Below are 22,268 nucleotides of genomic sequence, written 5' to 3'. Positions count from 1 at the left end.
CTTTCTGACAGGCTGTGCTAAATAAAAGAATCAATACAGGGCAGACTGGGAGAGGAGGAGGAGGAGGAGGTGGAGTCACTATGCTCCAGTGATGATGCTTCAGACAGAAAGTGTGTTTATCACATGCTGATTGCTGCATTTTGTTATTCCTGCCATCGTAAACTGAGGTTAATGGAAAAGAAGCTCTTATAGACTTTTTTTTTCCTCCATTAAAGCTCCTGACCTTTGAACCTGAATGATGAGCACTGTAGAGATACCAGCTGGTTTGAAAGAGCTGCTGCAGGGATACACGGTGGAAGTGCTTCGTCGCAGGCCTCCCAACTTGGCCGAGTTTGCTGTGCAGCATTTCACACGTATTCTGGAGAGCCAAAGAAATGACCAGCAAGACAAGAAACCCAACACTGAGTCTGTGCAGAAAGAAGTCACTTTTGAATCAGACACAGATGAACCCAACAAACGTGAGGAAGAGGAGGAGGAGGAGGAGGAGGAAGAGGAGGAACCGGTCCCCGTTAGTGAGTATCTCACTATTAACACTGTTACGAGCACTTCTGGAGCTGTTACAGTGAAGTGTGCTAAGCCCTGGCTTTAAAAACACTCAGTGTAACGCTCTGACCTCTCTCTCTCTCTGCAGAGCGCCCCTCTGGAAAAACCAATCGCAGAACTGCAGGTCAGTAAGTGGAACGGCGTGAGTCAATGTGGCTACATGACTCCACTTTGTTCATTTGTTTGTCTTGCTGCAGTTTGTGCAGAGGCGTACAACCCAGATGATGATGAGGACGATGACACAGAGCCTCGGGTTGTGAATCCCAAAACAGACGAGCAGCGTCGCCGGCTTCAGGACGCATGCAGAGACATTTTACTGTTCAAGACATTAGAGCAGGTATAGCAGCTTAAATCAGGTTTTAAAAGAAGACGTGGTTTCCCTTGTGATGATCATAGACAGAGACCTGCAGGAACAATGTCCAAGACCAGAAAGTGCTGCAGACCACAGCACTCAGGTTTTAAATGTCATGTTACTGGCTTACTGTAGGTGACAAAGGGACTTTTTTATTTTTTTTTAAATGCAAAAGTCTGCTTCATTTTTCAGTTCTTTCAAATCAAGTTTGGCTTTTGCTCTCTATAATTTTGGCTTCACATCCTACACCGTGCCTGCCCTTTACTATCCTCTCTCAACTGTTCTTATATTTAAGCTTAAGCTCCACTTTTATATATGTTAAATCAGCTTCAAATGCCTTTTTTAAATATGCATTCTTAGAATTTGTTTCATAAAAAGAAACCTGTCTCGTTATGTTTTCCTCCAGGAGCAGTTCTCTGAGGTTTTAGACGCCATGTTTGAAGTGTTGGTCAAACCTCAGGATCACATCATAGACCAAGGAGAGGATGGGGACAATTTCTACGTCATAGAGAAGTGAGCGAGGTTTACCTTCTTTTCAATATTTAAACTAAACCTGCTCAAATCAATTTAATTTAGGTTATAATGCCAAGTCACAAGACAGAACTTTATTTTATAAGGTAAAGAACTTACAATATTACAGACAAAATCCCAACCATCAAGCACTTGGCAACAGTGGGAAGAAAAAACTCAGTTTTAACAGGAAACCTCTTGCAGAACCAGGCTCAGGGACAGGCAGCCATCTACTTTAACCAGTTGGGGTTGAGGGAAGGAAGAGAGGATAAAAGACACTGTGGAAGAGAGCCACAGATTAGTAGTAATTAGATTAATCCTGAATCCAAACTGGGAGCTGGTTCCACAGAAGAGGGGTGCGAAAGCTGAAGCCTCTGCCTCCCATTCGTCTTTTAAATATCATAGGAACCACAAGAAAGTCAACAGTCTGAGAGTGAAGCGCTTGAATGATGTGATACGGTACTATGAGGTCTTTAAGATAAGATGGGGCCTGATTATTCAAAATGTATGCTATGCCTTCTAATGATAGTACCTAATGTATAATATATGCATAATGTAAACAGAATTGGTCCTAGTATAGAACCTTGTGGAACTCCATAATTAACTAGTATGTAAAGAGGACTTGCAATTCACATCTGCTCCCTCTCTTTCTCTGTCCAATCACTTCCAGAGGTGTCTACGATATTTTTGTACAGAAGGACGGTGTGAGCATTTGTGTTGGAAAATATGACAACAAGGGCAGTTTTGGAGAGCTGGCTCTCATGTACAACACGCCTCGAGCCGCCACAATCGTGGCGACACAGGACGGAGCCCTGTGGGGCCTGGTGAGTCTGACAGAAGATGATGACCTTCATCCTCCGTAGCATTGTGCTGTATGTGACAGAGTGCGTGAAACAGGTTGTTCTTTGGTTGCTTCCCTTTCAGGATCGAGCCACATTTCACAGACTGATTGTGAAAAATAATGCAAAGAAGAGAAGGATGTATGAGGCCTTCATTGAATGCGTTCCTCTTCTGAAGTCTCTTGAGGTTTGCAGACACACACACGGCATTTAAAAAAAAACAACAGGATATAAGAACATAGCCACCTTTTATTCAACGTTTATTTCACCTGCTTCGTTTTAGGTTTCTGAGAGAATGAAGATTGTTGATGTTCTGGGAGCTCGAGCATTCAAAGATGGAGACCGCATAATTACACAGGTATAGGCCTGCTTTATCTTGGGTTGTTTTTAGATTCAAGTTTATATATTAAGAACACTTTGGTTAAACTTAGTCTTTTCTGCTGCTTTTTCTTTTTGCAGGGTGACAAAGCTGAGTGTTTCTACATTGTGGAAACAGGAGAAGTGAAGATTATGATAAAAAGCAAAGTAAGCGCACTACTATTGCCAAACCTCTTAATTAACCATTTTATCTATTCATTTTTTTAATAATGTTTGTTTTACTGTATGTCTCAGATGTATGAAATGACTGACAAGTTTCTTTATTGCAGACAAAGGCGAGCCAGCAGGATAACGCAGAAGTGGAGGTAGCTCGCTGCTCCAGAGGGCAGTACTTTGGGGAGCTGGCGCTGGTCACCAACAAACCTCGTGCAGCAACAGTTTACGCTGTGGGAGAAACCAAATGTTTAGGTACATTAAATGCCCACAGATGTTGGTAATGTTAATTGAGTTTAGCAGGCATTTATTTATGCACAGCTCTCCTAAGGTCCCATCACAGCAACTTTACAATACTTTGGTATACAGACGAGTTCATGGTCAACTGAATGACTGCAAGGTTCAGCCCTGTGGCTGAAAAAACAAGCCCTTCCACCACCATGCTTGATAGTTGATATGAGGTGCTTGCGCTGATATGGTGTGCTTAGCAGCACCTGGCTGCTATATACTTACTACTCGATGCCTGTGGAAACAGTGAGTTTTCAGTGTGTGATGGTTTGAGATCTGTGAAAACGTACTTTTTCCAAACATGACTGTGGGAAGAATGATGCAGCAGCCTGACACATGTACCATGTAAAACGCAAAAATACGAAAATGTCTGTGACATGAATCAAAATGTGTCTTTTTTTCCTTCCAGTAATTGACATCCAGGCTTTTGAGCGTTTGCTGGGTCCCTGCATTGACATCATGAAGAGAAACATCTCCCAGTACGAAGACCAGCTGGTGGCGCTGTTTGGCTCCAGTGATGATTTGAAACAATAGTACACATTTAAAGTTGCCAGTGTTTTATAAATCAAAAATAGAACCAGTGTATGTGATACTTTTATCTTCCTCTCGAGGTAAATACGGCTGCCTCAATTTGAAGTCATGTTTTGTTTTTTTAATGTGTTCAAGTTTAAAATTCACCATTTTTCATGTGTGATGATGTCAATACTTGTCCAAACAAAATTTGATGCATAAAATAAGATTCAGTCAACTGACTCACGAACAACCCATCAGACTGCAGCCTGGCTGGTGCATCATCTCTGTGTTGGTCAGATTGACATGACCACACAGGACACGCATGTAAATAAGTACCTGAAGGTAAACTCACTGCTTTCTGAACCACTCTTGATGTTATTAGTAACACTGTATTTGCTATGCCACAATATAATATTAAAAAGATGGGCAAACTTCTTCTTCACTTTGTTTTAACTAAAGTTATTTTCAGCATATAATCAGATTAACAGGTGGAAAAACTTGCTGTACAACTTTTGAGGGATTTTTCCCACCTTTGTTGGATTGAACAGTGAATATTAGAAAAATAGGGAGAGATAGCGGGGGATGATGTGAAATCAAATTTAAATTATTTGATTAAACGATAATTCTTATTTTTCTTGGCCTTCAGGCAATTACTCCGATTGATGCAGGCCAAAAAAATAATTCTAATTAAAACAAAACTGAACCTTTATTTAATTCTTCATATACTCCAAACTTGCATTCAAGATTTCAGCTCCTGCAGGGCAGTTAGATTTTCATTTAGTGAGCTCTTCTTTTCCTTTTGTATTTTCTGTGTAATGGACTCATTGTTCAATTGAATTTTTCATCTTTCTGAGCCTTCTTTGTACTGCTATGTGATATATTCAATTTACTAAGCTGTGTCATGTTCTGCGTGTCATTTAGCTCATACACCTGTTTCTGCACAGTAATGCATCTTCCAACTCAACACTGACAAATGAAGTGTTAAAATGGGGTTGTGCAAGCAGCCAAAAAACACAGGAAATACAATTTCAGTCTCAGAGTTGTGATTAAAACCTCAAATTTACTCATCCGATTTCTAAAGTTTTAGGTTGTTTTTATGTCATGAAGTACAAATGAACCCAAAAAAAACAAACTCCTGAGGTCTTCAGTATTAGAAGAAAGTGAAACACTTCAACCAAACCGAACCTCTTCAAGGCAGTGCATGGGGGGAAAAAAGATACACATCTTAGATATCCATGTTTCCTGGAGTTTATTTGAGTTACAAAATATGAAGTGCCATTAGCAGACTCCACTCACAAGAGCGTGCCAACCTTCTTCTGTTACAAGTATTTACACCCAAAAATTAAGAATCTGTCCATCTACATTTCCACACTCTGTGTTCTGGTACGTCCCAGAGTACCAGTCTCTCTGTTAAGCTGTCCATGTTGGGTCCGTGTTTTTTTTTTTTTTAAATTCCTTTTAAATATTTAAAATATTTACAAAGTCCCATGTTCAAAAACTCCCAAATCAAACTGTAGCTTGTTCAATGCAAAGGCAGGTGACAGAGGGGTAAACTGCTTCAGTAGTGTGAGAACATGAGCAGAGCTGGTGGAGTTAAACGAAAAGTCTTCTACAGGGTTAATCCTCCTTCCTCTAAAGAAAAGGCCTGGGCGAGGAAGTCTGTACAGAATTATTTAAAATTACATGCTGAAATGTCTGATCTGGTGCTGAGGTACCTCAAAGATCCTAATTTCTGAACCAATGATTAACAATCAATCAGGACAGATGAAAGAAACAGGCCCCTCAGAGAGTCGTTCATCAACCATCCTGACTTTTTTTCTTCCTTCCTTCCTTCTTCAGAGCATCTCCGAATATTAAAATAAAACTCCAATAAATAGAAATACAGCAGAGAAATGGTCAAGTAAGACTCATTCTGGTTTGATCCATCCCTGAGTTCTTTTGAGAAGGACAAATATACCAGACAGGAGTGACAAGAGAGGGGGAAAAACATAAAAAGAGGAAAAAAAAAAGACTGATGGGGAAAGAAAAAACAAAAATGTGTTGATAGGACTTATCCTACACATTCCCACTGTGTCCAGGAAAAAAAAGAAAAAAATATTCCTCTGGCTTCCTGAGGCTCATCAACGAGAAGATCCATCCTCCCAGCAGTGGACGTCACACAGAGGTGATGACTATCATGAGATGTGGCGAGATGCTTGAAATCCTGTTGAGAAGGTCGGGGGCGAGCTGGGATAAGTGGCTCTCTGAAAACTCGCACGGAGGGAAAATCTGAAGCACATAGGCGGGCTGGGAAGTACAGAGACACATATCAGTTGCATGGAAATACTGAGATTGGCATGACTTTTTAATATTCAAAAGTGTCATTCAGTAACAAAGAAGTCAAAAAGTTTTTAATTTTTTCTGTCTCAAAGAGTGAGTGTGGGACTCAGTCCCCAGGTAGGCCACAAAAGTTTATTTTTTAAAATTAAATTTGTTTACAAAAATTATTCAGTCTTGTAAGGATTTCAAGATCTATTTATATCTATTTTTTAACAATAGATTGATCAAATATGACAGCGTCTGTTAAACAAAGAACAAAGAGATCCACAGGATACAATTCTTAGAGAATGAGTAAAGTCATTTAAAACTTTAATAGAAAAAAATCTATTGGACATTTCAGGAAAATTTTGTACAAAAAAAAAAATAAATAAAAATAAAATAATAAAAAGCCAATGATTAAAAAAAAACTGCTACAGGGTGTCAGACTTGTGAAGTGTGTGCTAGAGATGCTGCTTTATTGAAATGAAAAGAAAACCTGTGCACTTCAACTCCTTCGGGTACAATATGAAAACGGGTAATATGCAAACGGAACCAGGTAAAGACAGTATGGCACAGGTCATGTGATCAGTCATTCACATGAACTGTGTGGGGCAGTTTCTGTCTGACAAGGATCCCTACAATAAATATGTTTCACGGCCTGTGAAAGTCCCATGTGAGTTATGCATATACACAAATGCACTTCCAAAGAAGCCTAAACCCTTTACTATATGGTAAGGACTCCACAAGTACTTTGGCCAAGTAAAATGTATGCCATCAATCCTGTAGAACCAGTTCTGTGTTTAAAATGAAGCCATCAAATGGTATTGAAGATCAGAAGATGATAAGCATCAAAACATGTTTGTTTTCTCTGTGCTGCATACTCCAGGAAAAAAAATTAGGGAAGATCAAACCAATGGCCTGATATGCAGCTGAGAAGCCCCTTCTGTGTGTTTAATACACTTAAACCAGCCTTTAAACTGTTGTATAAGCCAGCGTGAAATGTATGGTTTTCAGGGTTTTTAAATCGGTTTTCAGCGTTATTTTGTTATCGTTTTTATTGTTAACTCTGTTTTCCTGGGTCTTTTCACGTGTGTTATGAATAAATCTTTTTTTTTCGGTACCGGTACTAGTTTTATTTTGTTGTATTTATCTGCGACACCTTAAAGGCCGGTCCGTGAAAATATTGTCGGGCATAAACCGGTCCGTGGCGCAAAAAAGGTTGGGAACCGCTGGTATAAGCCACATAGGACAGACAATTAATAAAACAGTGATGACTCACATGATTGGAACCTGGGTTGGGGATGTTGATAATACCAGCAGCCAACTTTGTCTGCAAGTAATTGATGAACGCTGCCTTAAGAGCTTGGGTCTGGTTCAGGACGTCATCTTGATCTCGTCCACAAGGCAGAGCAAGGAGGAGACAGTAGTCGGTGTCTCCCTGTGGAGAGCAAAAGGTTCATGTTATTAGCAGACAGAAACTTGTTTAAAACAGGGAAGTAAAGCAAAAAACGCACGTACAGTCATTCTTCTGGCTACACTCTCCAGTTGTGAAGCCTCCAGTCTCATCCTCTGGACAATCCTAAGCAGTGCACCTCCTTCTTGTAGGGGCAGTGATCGATGAGCCAAAGCTTTGTTGCCACAGACGAAATGCAGCTGGACTGCAGCGGTGTCGTTTTTAAGTGCAAGCAACCCTTGCCACACAATAGGGTATTTCTATTTAAATGAGGCAAAAACAAAAACAACAAATGAATGAGACGAGGCTAGCTCTTGCTCAGACCAACCACCTTGTTTAATCTGTTGGGAGATTTGCCTTACCGTGAGTAACTGCACCATATTAACAGGCTGTGTCATCTTGCCATCTTTTGCCTGGTGGTCCGCACCCTACAAATTCAAGAAACAGTTAAGAACAACAGTACAACTAATCTTTGCTTTAAAAATGTTTTCGTTTAAGGTTCAGTTTTCTTTCCTTCAGTTCTTATTTTAATTCATAATTATTCTGAAACCTGCAGTTCATGACAGTGTTAAACTGCTTTCTTATATTAAATGATAGGTTCTCCATGTAATCCACAGCCATTATGAGGCACTTGCTGTTATTAAGCTGTGCTTTTATTGTATAAACCAACTGCTAGTTATACACGTCCTTTGTACCAACACAGATCTGTCAATACTGATTATGTTGACTGTCTTTTTAAACATCACGCACTCACCGCAGCAGGTGTGACATTCATTGGCGGCTGGGTAAGTCCAACAGCAGACGCTTCTGGCATTTGAGAATGGATTCCTCTCGGGTTTGAGTACATCCCCGGGTAGTCTGTGAATGAACCACTAGGTCCAGGTGGCATCAGCTGAACCCTGTGGGGAGATGCCATTGCTTGTCCGGATTGTCTGATTCCCATCATTCCATCCTTAGGAAGTGGAGAGTGGGGCCTCTTTGCCTCTAAAGACTTTGTTATATCCTTATCGGACACACCTTTAGACAAAGCATGTGCTCTTGGAGATAGAGAGGTCTCCTGAATGTGTCCAGAATGAGAGTCTGCGGTTGAACGATCCCCCTGTTGATGCAAAAGAACACGCATGTCTCTCTGTGCTATGTATGTTTTGTCCAAATGGCCACTACTCCGCAAACTCCCACGAGGATCGGGCTGCAGAGTGTCCAGCTTCAGCTGTGCAGGAGATGACTCATGACTCCTCAAAGAACCTGGGTTTACTTTGAGAACCTTGTCTCTGCCAACAGCCTGAGGTGAGGTAGGCCGTGGCTGCATGGCACTAGACCAAGAGGAGCTGAGCGACTCACTGTGCATGCCGTAGCTCATCACAGAAAGAGGTGGAGTATTGACTCTGACATCTCCCTGGACCAGATGCCCCACTTGAATTGACTGAGTAACACAATGTGGAGACATTCGTCCCAAGCCTCCAGGCACACTATGAGGTGGCATGATAACAGACTGCTCGGGATGATGCACGCCAGCAATAAACTGTTGCATGGCAGGATGGCTAGTGGATAACATAACTGGAATACCCTTGGGTGATGAGGAACCAATGGGTGAAGACACAAATGGAGAGTGTGCATGCCCTGACTTACGTGGGGACCGTGGTTCCTGCTTGACCCCACCGAGATGTGAAGGAGTTCTATCACTAAAACCTACGTGGTTTCCAGGTGGAGAGGGTAAATGGGGGCTTATTGCAGGGCTTATGGCAGAGGTCCAAGGCGGTTTGGTTCCATCTGTACCATGAGGATCAGCACTATCCATTTTCTTTGGATGTTTTAAAGGCATGTAATCTTGATGGTAACCTATTACCTGCTGGTTGCTTGGTGGCAGACGCTTCACTACTCCTTGAGGTCCAGATTGGTAAGCGGAATCCATCTTTTCCAAACCAGTGTTTTCTTGTTTGATTGAAGACAATCCTGACTGGTGTTTACTGGGATGCCCATGATCCATCTGTGATGAAGGCCCTTTTTGAAGCCCTGGCTGGGAATACAAATCCTGCTTGGGTATGGATACCAGTTGCTGAGATTCCATCTCACTTGGTGTTGCTGATGGGATCTGACTTATCTTTGCACTAATTCGCTGGGGTCCCTCTGTTTTTTGACCAGAATGGCTCAATACCACCACTCCTTCAGATGTATTTACTCTCAGACCTGGGCAAGATCCAGTGCTAAGAGTGGGGCTCTCAATAATGAAGCGTGTGGCACTTCCTCCTTCATCACCAGCAGGCAGCACAGGATATGACCCAGCATCATCTTTGCTGGGCCTATAACTTGGTTTGGCTATAGGAATGTCAACAATGTTCATGTTCACCTTATCCTCAGGCTCAGAAGGATTGCAAATACGGCTGATAACAGATGTGGCAGTGGATGCAATAACAGAGATCACAGACTTTGTCTCAGGAGTCGTTTGTGGAGGTCTAACAATAGGTGGGGCAGAATGCACTGATATTTTACTATCAGACAGTGATGACTTATTTGACACAATGGCTGTGAGCTGAGAATTACTTTCAGATAGGTTCTGATCTCGAAGGTTTGGCAGATTACTTGAAACAGAGCTGCTGCCTGTCTGTGAACTAGTTGTATGTTTCTTTAAAATCTGTCTCAAGTCACTTGTGCCATGATCAATATCCTTGTTTTCAGACTCTGATGGTAAAGGCTGGTTTTCCTTGGTTGGTAATGGCATGATTGGTAAGGAAGAGGCACTGGTATCTTTAGAATGATGGCGCCAGTCTGGTGGAGAAACAGGATTTCTGCTTGTTTGAGGGGGTCTGACATTTGGGTTGTTAGCTCGTGGTGACAGAGAAGGAGAGTTGCATTCAGATGGCAAGTGCTGTGGCTTTGTGCATATTGGACTCTTGGATTGCGGGTAAACAGACTTGAAATGCTGGATGTGTTCTTCTGAAGATGACTCTGTCTCTGCGTTTACATCTGTAGCTTTGACTGCTGAGGTTTCAGGCTCTGTCTTCCAAGTAGCAGGAGTAATAACTGCAGTAGTTGCTGCAGCAGCAGGTGTCTCAGAAAAAACCTTTGCATCAGAAGCTGTACTATCTGCTAATGGGGTTGCCGATTCCTCAGTTAACGAATGTCCATCTTTCAAATCCTTTCTTAATTGTTTCTGGCCTTTAGGAAAACGTTTAGGTGTTCTAGGTCTTCCCTTGGGGCCCTTTTTGGGTGTGTTTGGGAAAGCGGGTTCCTCCTGGACAGAAGATGTATTTGTTTCATCTTCCTTGATGTGCTGAACCAAGTCTTGAATCTCAGGTTCTGAGACTACATCTAGATTTGCTGGAGGTGCCTGGGTTATTGAATCAATAGCAGCCATCAGTTCTGACTCACTGGCAGGATTAGATGTTTTTTCTTCCTCTGGGTCACTTTTTACATCTGTATGAGGGACAGGCGGTGTTGGTTCTGTTGGAAAGGTTGGATCTGTTAGTTTAGCAATGTTCTCCACAGCTTGCTCCAGTTCCAGCTCCTGTGAAATTACATTTTTTGATGCTCCCAGGAGCTCCTTTTGGTCTGAAGCTGCATTTTCATTGTCTTCATTGCTGGAGCCTCCTTTGTTAGCATTTGTGCACTTTAAAACCTGTTCACTGTGGTCACCATGTCTAAGACTTTTTGACGAGTCTTCTGGAGTCCCAGGCTCTTCTTCTCCTAACTGAAGAAGGTCTTTCACCTCTGTTGCATGCAGTCTGATTTTGAGGTTCTTGAGGACTGGTGACTTGGAATTCCCTGCTTTTCCTCTAAGAGTTTTCTCTTTTTCTGACATGGTTTTCTCTTCCAGGTTGGAGGCATCTGCCTCTTTTCCATTTGATTTGTCATCATATACCTTTTCATGGAGAACATCTTTACCTTTGGCCAATTCTATGCCTTGTTTGACCATCTCCTCTTTCTTTTCATCAATTTTCAGCGATGGATCTTCTTTACCTGAAACTGATGACTCTTGCAAAGGCGAGGTATCTTCATACGTGAAATCATTTTCCTGACCATTATCATCAGCTGCCTCAGTTTTGTCCCCCTTCCTTGTTGATCCAGATCCTAGTGATGTGGGCATCTGATTTGATGAACCCTTTGTGTCATACGGTGGTGTTCTCCCTTTTGACATTCTTGGAATACGTTCACCACTTTCTGATTCATTTGAATCCGTGTCTTTACCATCCAGTTTAGATTTTTCTACTTTAGCAGTTGCAGTATCATCACCTTGCCTGCGATTCTTGGGAGGCCGACCACGTTTATTTGCATGTGTTGGAGTTGGTGGATCTGGTTCAGTATTTTGTTGTATGGCATCTTTGTCTGTACCACGTTTTCGGGCAGAGCGTGGCGACTCTGCAACATCCTTTCCGGAACGAACTGGTGTATCATCTTCAACTGGGGTGGCATAGACTGATTTAACATTTCTTCGTCTTGCTCTGCTTACTGGTATGCTGTGCTCAGAGGTATCGGGATCTGATCCATGGATTGGAGATTTGCCTGTGGACCTCGACTCACCTCTCGGGGATGAGCCACGTTTCAGCTTCTCTCTGTCAATGCGCTCACTCTTGCGTGTTGCTTGTTTCTCAGTACCTGGTGCAGACGCTACAGGAACAGAAGCAACTTGTGCAAGAGACTTATACTTCTTATTTTTTATTTCTTTTGTTTTATTTTCTTTCTGAGATAAGACTGGTTCATCATTTCTTTCACTGTCAACTGGTACCTGTACTTTACCAGCTTGAGATTTTATGTCACCTTCATTCTCTGATCCTAATTTACAAGTGGATGGAGTCTCTTTCTTGAATACTTCCAACTGCTCAACAAGACTAGGCTGTACTGGACTACTGGCTACAGGTACTTCTGGTTGTTTTGCCTCAGGATTCAGCTCTGGTTCAGAATTGCTAACAAGCTCATTGTGAGACTCGTGGCAAAGTTCTGTGAATGTAGGTTTTACATCCTCAATAACAATATCCAGCTTTGCCTCAGACGGAGAATGTCTCTCTCTATTCGCTGAATAGTTGGATTCAGATGCTGTAATGGGTACAGGCAGAGAATCTGACGTCTCAATTGGTGGGTGCTGCATGGAAACATGTTCCTGATCCGTTTCTTGTTCCTTTTTGACAGACACAGGGGGACATGGATCATGGGGTGGGTTTAGTAAAACACATATGTCATCAGGTGGAGGAACGTCTTTGATCACAGTTTGAGTGACAGACGCTGGTTCGAGTTTGGGTTCAGGAACTACATTTTCAGCAGGGGTAATTGGTTTAATTTCTGCCTCTGTGGTAGTTTCTGTTGTTTCAGGTGACTGCAGAGGTTGTTGCTCTTGAACAGGAGCTTTTTCTACTTTGTTTTCATTTGTGGGCATAGTGTCTTCTTTTGCCTCCTGTAGCTGCTGAGTTTTATTTTTCTGTTGCTGTAGTCGTGTTAGTTCCAAAAAACGACTATGGAAAAGGACAACAGGCCCTGAGTCAAGTTCACCATCTCCTGCTGCTTGCTGACTGTTTTGCTCAGGTTCCTCATGCTTGCGTTCCAGGTGCTGAAGTCGTCTCGAGTCCAGCTCAAAGACAGCGCTGTGAAGGAATCGGGAGGCAAATAGCTCCCTGCGTTCTTGTTCCTCTGGCTTAGGTTCCTCTTTCCTGTCATCAAGTTTATCTTCCGATCCAATTCGAGTCTTTTTCTTTTTCATATACCAGGAAGGTGTTGGTCTTGGTGCTGCTTCCACCTTTTCAGTGTCTTTTCTGTTACGCAAGTTTACAAAATGAGAATCGTAGTCTAAAAATGACCAGTTATCTTCTCTGGAAGATGACAGAGATTTTGCACGCTCAAGCAGAGCCTTTGTGTCAGGTGTGATAGTCTGGTCAAGTGCAAAGGAGTAGAATTTATTCTTCTCAAGCTGTGCTTGTTTAGGGTCTGAAAATCTGTCAGCTCTTGGTCTTTCAGAAAAAGGCATAGATGTGGAGGGCACAGGAGAGTGGGGTTTGGGCTCTCTGTCCTCTTCGGAGTCGGATCGTACTTCCCCAGGCTCCAAGTCATGACAAATAGCGTACTCCAAACGTTTGCGATTGTGAATGTTTTTATTTATATTTTGAGAAAAGTTCAGATCAGGTAACAAGCCTTGTTTAATTCTGCTTTCCCATCTCTTTTGTTTCTCGTCCTCCACAATGAGTAAAGGAGTGCCTGTCTTGTTAACTTGTGTGTTATGTGTCCTTTTAACTAATAACTCCAGATCTGATTGAGATTTTTCATCATTTCGGCTCAACTCTTTCTGAGGAGGATCTGCAAAGTCCTCATCTGGACGATTCGAGAAATGTCCTGGAGGGGAGCTGGTGGTCCAGTCTAGATCTTCACTTTTTTGTTTAAAGCTCCTGTACACACGCTCTCTCTTTATCCCTGACTCGGAGTCAATCTGGTCTGGTTTCTTTAATTTGTGGGACGGAAAATTATCTGTGACATCCTCAGGGGGTTTACCAACTTCATGCACGAGGCTCCGATGCTCCAAGTCCTCTGTTTCAGTTCCTTGGGGACTAGCTGGTTTGTCAGTTTTCTCAGACTCGCGCTGTTGCTGCTGCTGATGCAAACGTCTGTTTTGCTCCATCTGTTTGCGATAACTTTGAGAGGTATCAATGTCAATGTGGTCTTCTTTATTCTTGGCACTTTTGTTAATTTCAGAATTTTGACCAATTTTTACAGAAGTATGGTGGTCTGGTTCTCTTGTACTGTTTTGGTCTGCAATACCCTCTTGTGAAAATCGTCTGGAGGAAGGGTGCCCTAGATGTTGTTTGGACTCCAGTGGGTCCAAAGATCCCTCGGATTTCTCTCTTTGTACTTTAAGGTCCTCTTGACCATCTTTTGGAGTTCCACTTTTTTCATTTTTAGGTCTTGAATCTTTCCTCTGGGAATCTTTGTGTTTGTCTGTATCCATTTCTTTCAAATATGTTGTACCTGCACCAAAGTCAGAAGACTGATTACCATCCTCCTCCTCATGCCTGCTTCTCTTCTGACGAGCAGTCCTTCCTGCTCCAGAGTCACCAAAACGCCTTTTTCTTGCAGCACGGCGATCCAAATCTACTGCAGAATCTTTTCCATCAGTTTCAGACTTAACATGCTTCTTGAGTCGATTCCTTCCATCCAAGTCTGAACCATCACTTTTACTCATGTCAGATCGTTCACTTTTTGCTAACAGAGTACTAGTAAGAAGGTCGCCATCCCCTTTACATTTCTGTTTTTCATGGACATCCTGGTCTGATCCTCTTCCCCTTCCAGACCCTCCATCAAAACCAGTCTCAGGCTCTGTTTCAGGTAGTGGATTTGATGGGGATTGCCCCTTTGCTTTTCTTGATTTGATCTTTTCAGCTTTGTCGCCTTTCTCTTTCCGTTTTGCACGTTTGGGTTTCTCAGTTCCAGATAAACGATCCGACTGACTGCTCTTCTCGCTCTTGGAGGGATGTTCTAGCAGGGTCTTTTCAGATTTATCAAAATGTGGTGGTGACACTGAACTCACGCTGTCACTTCGTTCAGATGACTGGCTGTAAACTCGTCGTTCTGAGTCTCTAGGAACCCGCTCAGATGCTGAAGGTGATACTGTTGGACTAATAGGTCGCCTTGGATGGGAAGGGCTCCACCTGCTGCGATCAGCTTCAAAACGTTCTCGCTCCCTTTCTCGTTCCCTTTGAATATATGTGTACTTCCGGATGTCTTGCTCAAAGGGGTCTCTGTAATCCCTGTAGTCTCTAGGGTCTTCATGATAGCGCGGGTCAAAATGATCCCCTTGATAATGTTCAAGTTCAGGAAACCGGTCTCTGCTGCGGGCAGCATACTCTCTTCGAGTGTCCTCTGTATAGAGGCCAGGGGTTCGTATATTCTCATAGTAAGCCCTTTCTGCTGCAAATTCATGATACGGAGCTCTGCGATCCTCTCTATAGAGTTAAGGAGAGAACACAAAGTGTAAAGTATTGAATCTAAATAATTAATTTGTAATTGAAATATTGTCACTAATGGAAGAGAGATTCAAAATATCACCACTTTCACTAGCAGCAAACATTTTCTATCTGCTTAATTTAAAAAAAGGCAAAGCAAATAAAGTCATTAAACAGAAACAATAACTGTATTCAGATAACAATACTGGTCGTTTACCGTCGTTCAGGAGGGATTTCATAGAAGTCTCTAATGTCTTGTCCAGATGCCTGCATGGATCGGTAGAAAGCCATCTGACTCTCTTGACTTGCAAAATCCACCTATCATAAGTGAATAAAACACAAAAAGATTTAAAAAGGGGGCAAAAAAAACATTAGGATTACATTTTATTAGTTAAACCTTCACTTGATTTTTACCTTTATTTTATTGCCACCAATCTTCCAACCTTTGGTCTCTCTTACAGCTGTCTGAGCAAAGTCGGTGTTGTTGTACAAGATGAGAGCCATCCCCTTCAATCTATCAAACACCACCTTCAAAAAAGAAAAAAATTAAATCAGATTTATGGGAGTACTAAAATCAAAAGTATCAAATCTTAAGGAAGAGAAAAACATCACCTTACCTTAACTACATGTCCGTAGCGGCAGAAATGCCGCGTGAGGTATTGCTCTGTAATATTGGCTGATAACCCATCAAGCCAAACACATGTTGTAGGCATACTCTTTCCAAAACCGAGCTGCAAGGAAACAAGACACAAATATAGATATTATAAACACTCTAATCTATAATTTTGAAAATATACACATACACAGATGAGAAATGGTAAGATTGCTTAGTGTACAAACACTACCTTTAGTCTGTTGGCTCCCAGATACTCTCCATCCATCTTCTTTATAGCCTTGCAAACACTGGCAATATCAGAATACTGGACAAAGGCATACTGGGGAACTCCATTTACTTTCTTGATGTCAATGTCCTTGAGACAAAAAAGAGAGCAAATACAAAATGTTAAATGTAAAATATACAAACTTACGTGTGTAATTCAAAGTCAGATGGATGCTTACCACAATTTCACCAAAGCGTTGGAAAATGTCGAGAAGCTGTTGGTAACTGGTGGTCTTCTCCAGGTTCCCTATAAACAGTGTCCTTGTGGCCTTTGGATGGAATTCATCTATTCGCCCATCCAAAGGCCTGAACTCATTTTCACTTTCTGTTTCTGGAGGAAGAAACGGATTTATCATTAATATTACTCACATGCTATTTGAATTTTGGTTCAAGCCTGTGGAGGGAATTAATGTGTCTGCAAATCTGCCATATTTATCAGAAAAAATACAAATTTCTGTGACTTTTGTTGCAACCTACCTGGTCCATTCCAGGCAGTGACTTCAATAAGCATGCCGAAAAACAGCTTTCCTTTGGAGACACTAAGGGCTTTTTCTTGATCCTCTTGCTGTCTGAAGAATACCAACCCATAGCGGTCTTCTGATGTTCCATGGATCTGAACTGAAGTCACTTTCCCATGTTTCTTGAATTCATGGAAAAGTCCATCTTTCAAACTCGTGTCTGCATTGGAAAACAGAATTACTACAACACTACTAAAAACAACAGAATTCCCAACGACCTAAAGAAGAAATGACTCCCACTTTAATCTGTTGACAGGAAGAGGCTTTCATCTGGCTCAAATTATTTTTATTTCACAGCTTAGTTTGGTTTGCATACCACGAGCATGCTAAATGTGTAATCAAAAATAAAATTAGAAAACATCTGTATGTAAATGAAACAATAACTAATAAAGTGATCAATCTCTGTCACCACAAATCTATACAATGCCCTGCAGCAAACAGTAAAGGAAATAGTAATTTTATTTCATTAAACAACCACTCTTTACCATCAGAAACTCCCTTTTACAAGAGCCAAAAATTAAAGTTTTTAAACATGGCTACATTTAACTACCTGCAGCTAGTCCCCTACCTGCAAATAACTACCTCCTCATGTTTCAGATCATGTTGCCTGTAGGAAATGTACTTTCTAATGCCATTGAGGCAATAACAAATTCAAGGATATGGCAAGGTTATTGAGCAGAGAAAAGACTTAACTTGGTCCACTGAGAGGTAGATGAACATTAAAAACTCACCTGTTGAGCGTACTGGTAGATTTTGCACTTTAATGCCAAAGCTCCTACGGGGCTCTTCAGAGTCAAGCGCCATAGAGGACTGAGGTGGTGCGTGTGTAGCTGATGACTGAACAGAACGAGCCTGCGATCCATCACTTGAGCTGCTGTTTGAATCACTGTCAATGAAAGTGTAAAACGATTAGACACTTCTGTTTACACAAGTCTGAGTAAACGGATTATTTACAAATTGTCCAGCATAATCCCAATGCTTTGTCCATGGACAAATATTCATCCATCATTTGTAGATTAAAAAACGAAAAAAATTCCCACCTGCCACTGCCTGTGCTGCTTGTGCTGCTGACTGAATCAGAGCTTGAAGATCTGCTGTGAGATCGAGATCTCGGGCCTCTCCCAGGGGACAAAGGTGCTTTTTTAGGGGAATGAGGAGTTTTGAGGGGTTGCCCCGTGGTACGCTGAGGGGAGGGATGCCTTGACTGTGAGGAGTGAGACGATCGACTCCGACGGTGATGGTAAGTCCGATCGACACGCCGTCCTCTGTCATCTCGGTACAGGTCACGTCGTGAAGAGTTAGTAAGAGTAAAAGGGTCTCGGATTCTAGAGTCAAAGTGTGGGTCTGACGCCTCAAAGCTTCCCCCAACAGAACTGCTGCCTGGGCCAGCAGCAGTAAACACAGAGCGATCGCGGTAATAATCGGCGTTGTAGTGACGCTGTCTGTCAAAAGTACCACTGCGGTCATGATGTCCATATGGGCTGTGATCATATGCACGTTCACGGCTTTCTGAGCTACTGTAAATTAAGAACAGGACAGACATGAAAATAAAAAGTATTAATCAGACTCTTAACAAAAAAAAGAAAATAAGCATTTCACTTAAAAATGCACTACAGCAATAAATGGCCCAAATACTGGCACTGTCTGTAAAAGCTCTGAACAAAAAAAACCCAAAACAGATTACATTTGTCACGCTTCTCCAAATCTAATAACCTATACATCTATGATGTAAATTCACAAACAGTCACAGGAAAACAAGCTGCCCACAAACTTTCAGAACTTTATTTCAGATTTAAGCTATGTTGCTCTTAGTCTCCAATTGTTTTTACTGGCACAGCAATAAACACTGAGGTTTCAGAGGTTGACTGTTCATGAATTATTATGAATATGGGGAGAAAATACAAATCTACATAAAACATTTCTCCCAAATATTCAAGTGGACATTTGTTCTAATGATCTATGTGGTATGGAGAAATGCCATGCAGGGTTTGGATCAGTGCATGTACTGGAAATAACAAGTCATAAAACTCAAAAAAAAAAAGAAAAAAAAAAAAAAAAAAAAAACTAAGCAGATACATACATTTAATAAAATTTACTTTTTTCCCTTTCCCTAAAAGCAGTGCAAAACTATGATTAAACAAAGCACGAAGGAAGATTAGGAAAGAAAGTATGCAGAGGGCAGAGAAATACCAACCTTTTAGAAAAGAAGTTACCGAAACTAATCCAAATAAAATCTAGGTGGTCAGAATGTGAGAGACCTAGGCAAAAACGCTTCACGTATTCTCGCATTGCATGTTATGTTCATGTACTGAGCACCAGGGCAGTAGATTGTTGACGTATAATCCACAGTTGGGCTTATTTAATTCTCTTCACTGGATGGAAAAAGGAAGAAAAAAATATATACAGAAATGGACCTTTATGAGTATTGCAACATGTAGAAAAAAAAAATCATAGGAACATAAAACCTCAATAAATAAATATGGAATAAAATCTTTTTTTAAAAAGATGATGAGCTTCAGGGTAATCGGCAGGTTCCAGGTTGACTACTCAGTAAGTTGGAGCCTGAGAGAAAAAATACATCCAATGGGATCGGTCTCATTTCACTGTAATTTTTTAAAAGTTTTATAGTGGCAGGGGAAAAAAATATTCCATGGGTTAATGTTAAGTTATTTAACATCACGCAGGTCAGTAGACTCCAGACAAGTATCAGAGTAAATAATATCCTCCTGGACTGGTGGGCCGGATACAACTCCATAATCAGTGGGTGTCATCTTTGTTTACTGTCATGTTACTTAAAAAAATGTCTTCAGCTTCCTCTAAGATACTTGGAGTGCTTTTTCCTGATTGAGGTCTCAAACGGCTACATCCATACTTGAGTAATCCAAATGAATGGCAGCTACACCTATCCACATCAGTACATCCAGCACAGGGTATAATATTGCGTACATCCAGGGGGTTACATCCCAACTATCCACTCTTCATGTCTTCATGGCAAAAGCAAGAATAGCTCCACAAACGTTGTTGGTGGCCAGGTGGTTGGATCCTCTGTGTTCTTGTGAAATCTTCTCGGTGCAGCGTCCATATGCGGAACAAAACCTGTTTTTGATTAAGTTAATCTCATCCTAACATGACAATGATACCTCGGAACTACACCAGTCTTTCTTCTAATGTGTGATGACTGTAAGGTTTCTTCCATCCACTCGGTCAAAAGTTAAATCCAGAACAGGCTGTATCCACAAGTGCAAAGCGCAAAAAAAGAAAAAGGAAAAGTAATGAACAGTCCAGCAATTAGTCGTTGCCTTGAGAAAAAAAAATGATATCCCACGATGGAAGATTTCTTCAAGTGAGTGTATACCTATATAGATACTTCCAAAATACGTGTATCCATCATAACAGTGATGTACTTCCAGCTTCACGTGATTCCAGATTTTTTTTTTAAATTAAAGATAGATTCCATGTTGATTATAAAAAATATCCGCAAGCTCCCCAAGGTAGACTCCCACAAAATGTAATAAATCCACAACTCACCAGGATATTCCACACAGATGTAATATCCACATCAGATGTCAAACTCTCAATATATAGTTACCTTACCAAATGATAATGTGTAGTTAATTTACTTAGATCCAATGGGCAAGGCAAGTCAAATAGGATGAAAAGTGGAACGATCCCTAGATTACCTTTGTGTAACCCCTTGAGGCATCAATCCCTTACGGATACCCCCCACTATGTGTTTAGGTTTAACACCTGTGTGATACCTATGTTTCCCTGGATTCGAAGGGGACGCCGTGTCCACTTACCCATCTATTCTCCGTTCATAACGTCCCTCTCTGGAGTGAAGGGACACAGGTGGCCCAAACACTGGACCAACCGTTCCCCTAGAGAATCCTGTAACATCTCGACTGCTCGAGGGAGAGCTGTCTTCCAGGCCCCGAACAGCACTTGGGACTGACCCGGGTTCATTGTAGTCAGTCCGAAGGTCTCTGTCCCCCATCTTGTTGACAGCATTGTGAGCCTTCTGTGCACTTTTGATATCCACAAAATCCACAAAGGCTGCAACACCCCCCTCTGAACCGCGCTTTCGCAGAACTTTAACACTCTCCACACGACCATACCTGAAATGGAGACAAAGAGGAAATTACATATACACCGGCCAAGAATATAGAATGTGCCAGTTTTTAATCAGCAAGCTTGCAAATGGCACTGACTTTGAAGGCAGGACTTTATGATAACGAACCAGAGACCACACATCAGAGGTGAACTCTCTGAACTTAAAAGTGCTAGCAATTGATTATACTGGATGATCACATTTGGGAATACTTGGAAAAAGAGGAAGTTCTAAGCAGTATTGATGACATTTCTATAGGACGTAGGATATGTAAAAAAAAAAAACGCACCATGTTTAAACAGCAGACCACTACATGGGGTGTGCAGCAATAAATCCCATTAGCAGGAATGTTTGTTTTCCAACTACTTAAGTAGTGTTTACGCCGCGTAGCAAGAGATTAGACACCTAGTGTTAGCTACAAAGCTACAAATAACTCTTATGAACCCCGGAAGGCAGTTTGTGGTGTTGGTTTGTTTTACATTTAAGCACTAAAGGGTAGCAAAACCTGGTTTGCAGTTTACAATTTCACAAATGAACCCCAACAACACTGACTAACTTAGCTTAGTTTAAGCAGCTACACTTATGGGACCGGGCGTGAGGCAGCTCTCGTAAATTTCCTTCTATTAGCAATCGGTATATAACACTCTGACGACCAGATAAACAACAGAGTATGAGGTTTTTCCAGTGGCTAAACTAACCGAATGCATTTAATGCTACTCTGTGGTTAACGATAGCTGCCGTTAGGCTTGTACACATCGTGAAAACGTCTCGACTTCCCACAAAATGGTTGGTTGGGTGGAAGCTTGGTGGCTAGCGAATCCAGCTAATTGCTCCTTGGCGTTCACAAAAGTTCGAGGAATGTTATAAATCGTTCACCTTGAGGCCCGAGCGGCTCTGCTTCACATATGACTTCAATTTCCATCACCACGCTGCCAATAATGTGCATTCAGCACACGAGAAATAGCAATACTAGTAAAACGTAAAATGCTAACATTAGCTGTGTTAGCATTGATAGCAACCGCCTACCGTTCGTAATGTTAGTGAGACAGCTAGCGCGCGCTGTTTGGAAAACACGTAACCTACCGTTTAAAATGCTCCACGATTTTCTCCTCTCGAACGTGTTCGGGTAAATTTCCCACCCAGAGGTGTCTGGTTTCCCGAACCATCTTGCGCTACTCTTTCCCCCTCCACACACATATGATCTCGCACGTTTCTAATCCCTGCCGGTCGGAGGTCCGCCTGAACAAAATGAACGACCCGGGCCCGATGGCCCTGCTAACCGTTTAGCTCTAGCTGCTGCGTCCTCGATCTGTCTTGCGTGGACGCGCATCAACCTCGCTCTGGATGATTTTGGTTGCGAGACGCGCGTCCCCGCGATCCCTGTGAAGCAGACGGCAGGCAGCGGGCGATTTTCTCCCAGGGGGATCAGGTCGTGGAAAAGATTAATTAAAACAGCGAAAAGTAGAATTTTTAATCACTTTAACACGTTTATTTAAAAATTTGTAACAGTTGTTGA

The 22,268-nt window shown here is 41.8% G+C and overlaps 2 protein-coding genes across 4 annotated transcripts; one reads left to right on the top strand and one right to left on the bottom strand.

The window, feature by feature from the left end:
• Window positions 1-235: 235 nt before the first annotated feature.
• On the top strand, window positions 236-3,698 carry prkar2ab (protein kinase, cAMP-dependent, regulatory, type II, alpha, B). Its single transcript, XM_085456736.1, has 10 exons — window positions 236-512; window positions 632-667; window positions 741-880; window positions 1,302-1,408; window positions 2,076-2,229; window positions 2,330-2,431; window positions 2,528-2,602; window positions 2,704-2,769; window positions 2,892-3,030; window positions 3,473-3,698. The coding sequence occupies exons 1-10, from the start codon at window positions 236-238 to the stop codon at window positions 3,595-3,597; spliced, it is 1,221 nt and encodes a 406-aa protein (XP_085312862.1). The 3' UTR covers window positions 3,598-3,698.
• A 1,110-nt stretch (window positions 3,699-4,808) lies between these two features.
• LOC146709671 (msx2-interacting protein) lies at window positions 4,809-22,076 on the bottom strand. 3 transcript variants are annotated; one of them, XM_085456733.1, is made up of 15 exons: window positions 21,836-22,076; window positions 20,445-20,759; window positions 17,685-18,161; window positions 17,376-17,530; window positions 16,604-16,804; window positions 16,306-16,457; window positions 16,092-16,217; window positions 15,864-15,977; window positions 15,661-15,774; window positions 15,464-15,564; window positions 8,082-15,246; window positions 7,690-7,755; window positions 7,393-7,587; window positions 7,154-7,312; window positions 4,809-5,862 (listed from the first exon to the last, which is right to left on the bottom strand). In XM_085456733.1, the coding sequence occupies exons 1-15, from the start codon at window positions 21,916-21,918 to the stop codon at window positions 5,731-5,733; spliced, it is 9,555 nt and encodes a 3,184-aa protein (XP_085312859.1). In that variant the 5' UTR covers window positions 21,919-22,076; the 3' UTR covers window positions 4,809-5,730. The 3 variants fall into 3 exon arrangements, with proteins under 3 accessions (XP_085312859.1, XP_085312860.1, XP_085312861.1); XM_085456734.1 differs by having other exon boundaries at window positions 17,685-18,158; XM_085456735.1 differs by lacking the exons at window positions 20,445-20,759; window positions 21,836-22,076 and adding an exon at window positions 18,839-19,039.
• Between the last annotated feature and the right edge of the window lie 192 nt (window positions 22,077-22,268).

The sequence above is a fragment of the Copadichromis virginalis genome, linkage group LG5 (assembly GCF_057382275.1).
Source record: "Copadichromis virginalis isolate Kocher_CV1m ecotype Utaka linkage group LG5, C_Virginalis_male_GT1.1, whole genome shotgun sequence".
NCBI lineage: Eukaryota > Metazoa > Chordata > Actinopteri > Cichliformes > Cichlidae > Copadichromis > Copadichromis virginalis.
Note: the sequence above shows the minus strand (reverse complement) of the source record. Positions and strands in the feature narration are given on the sequence as shown.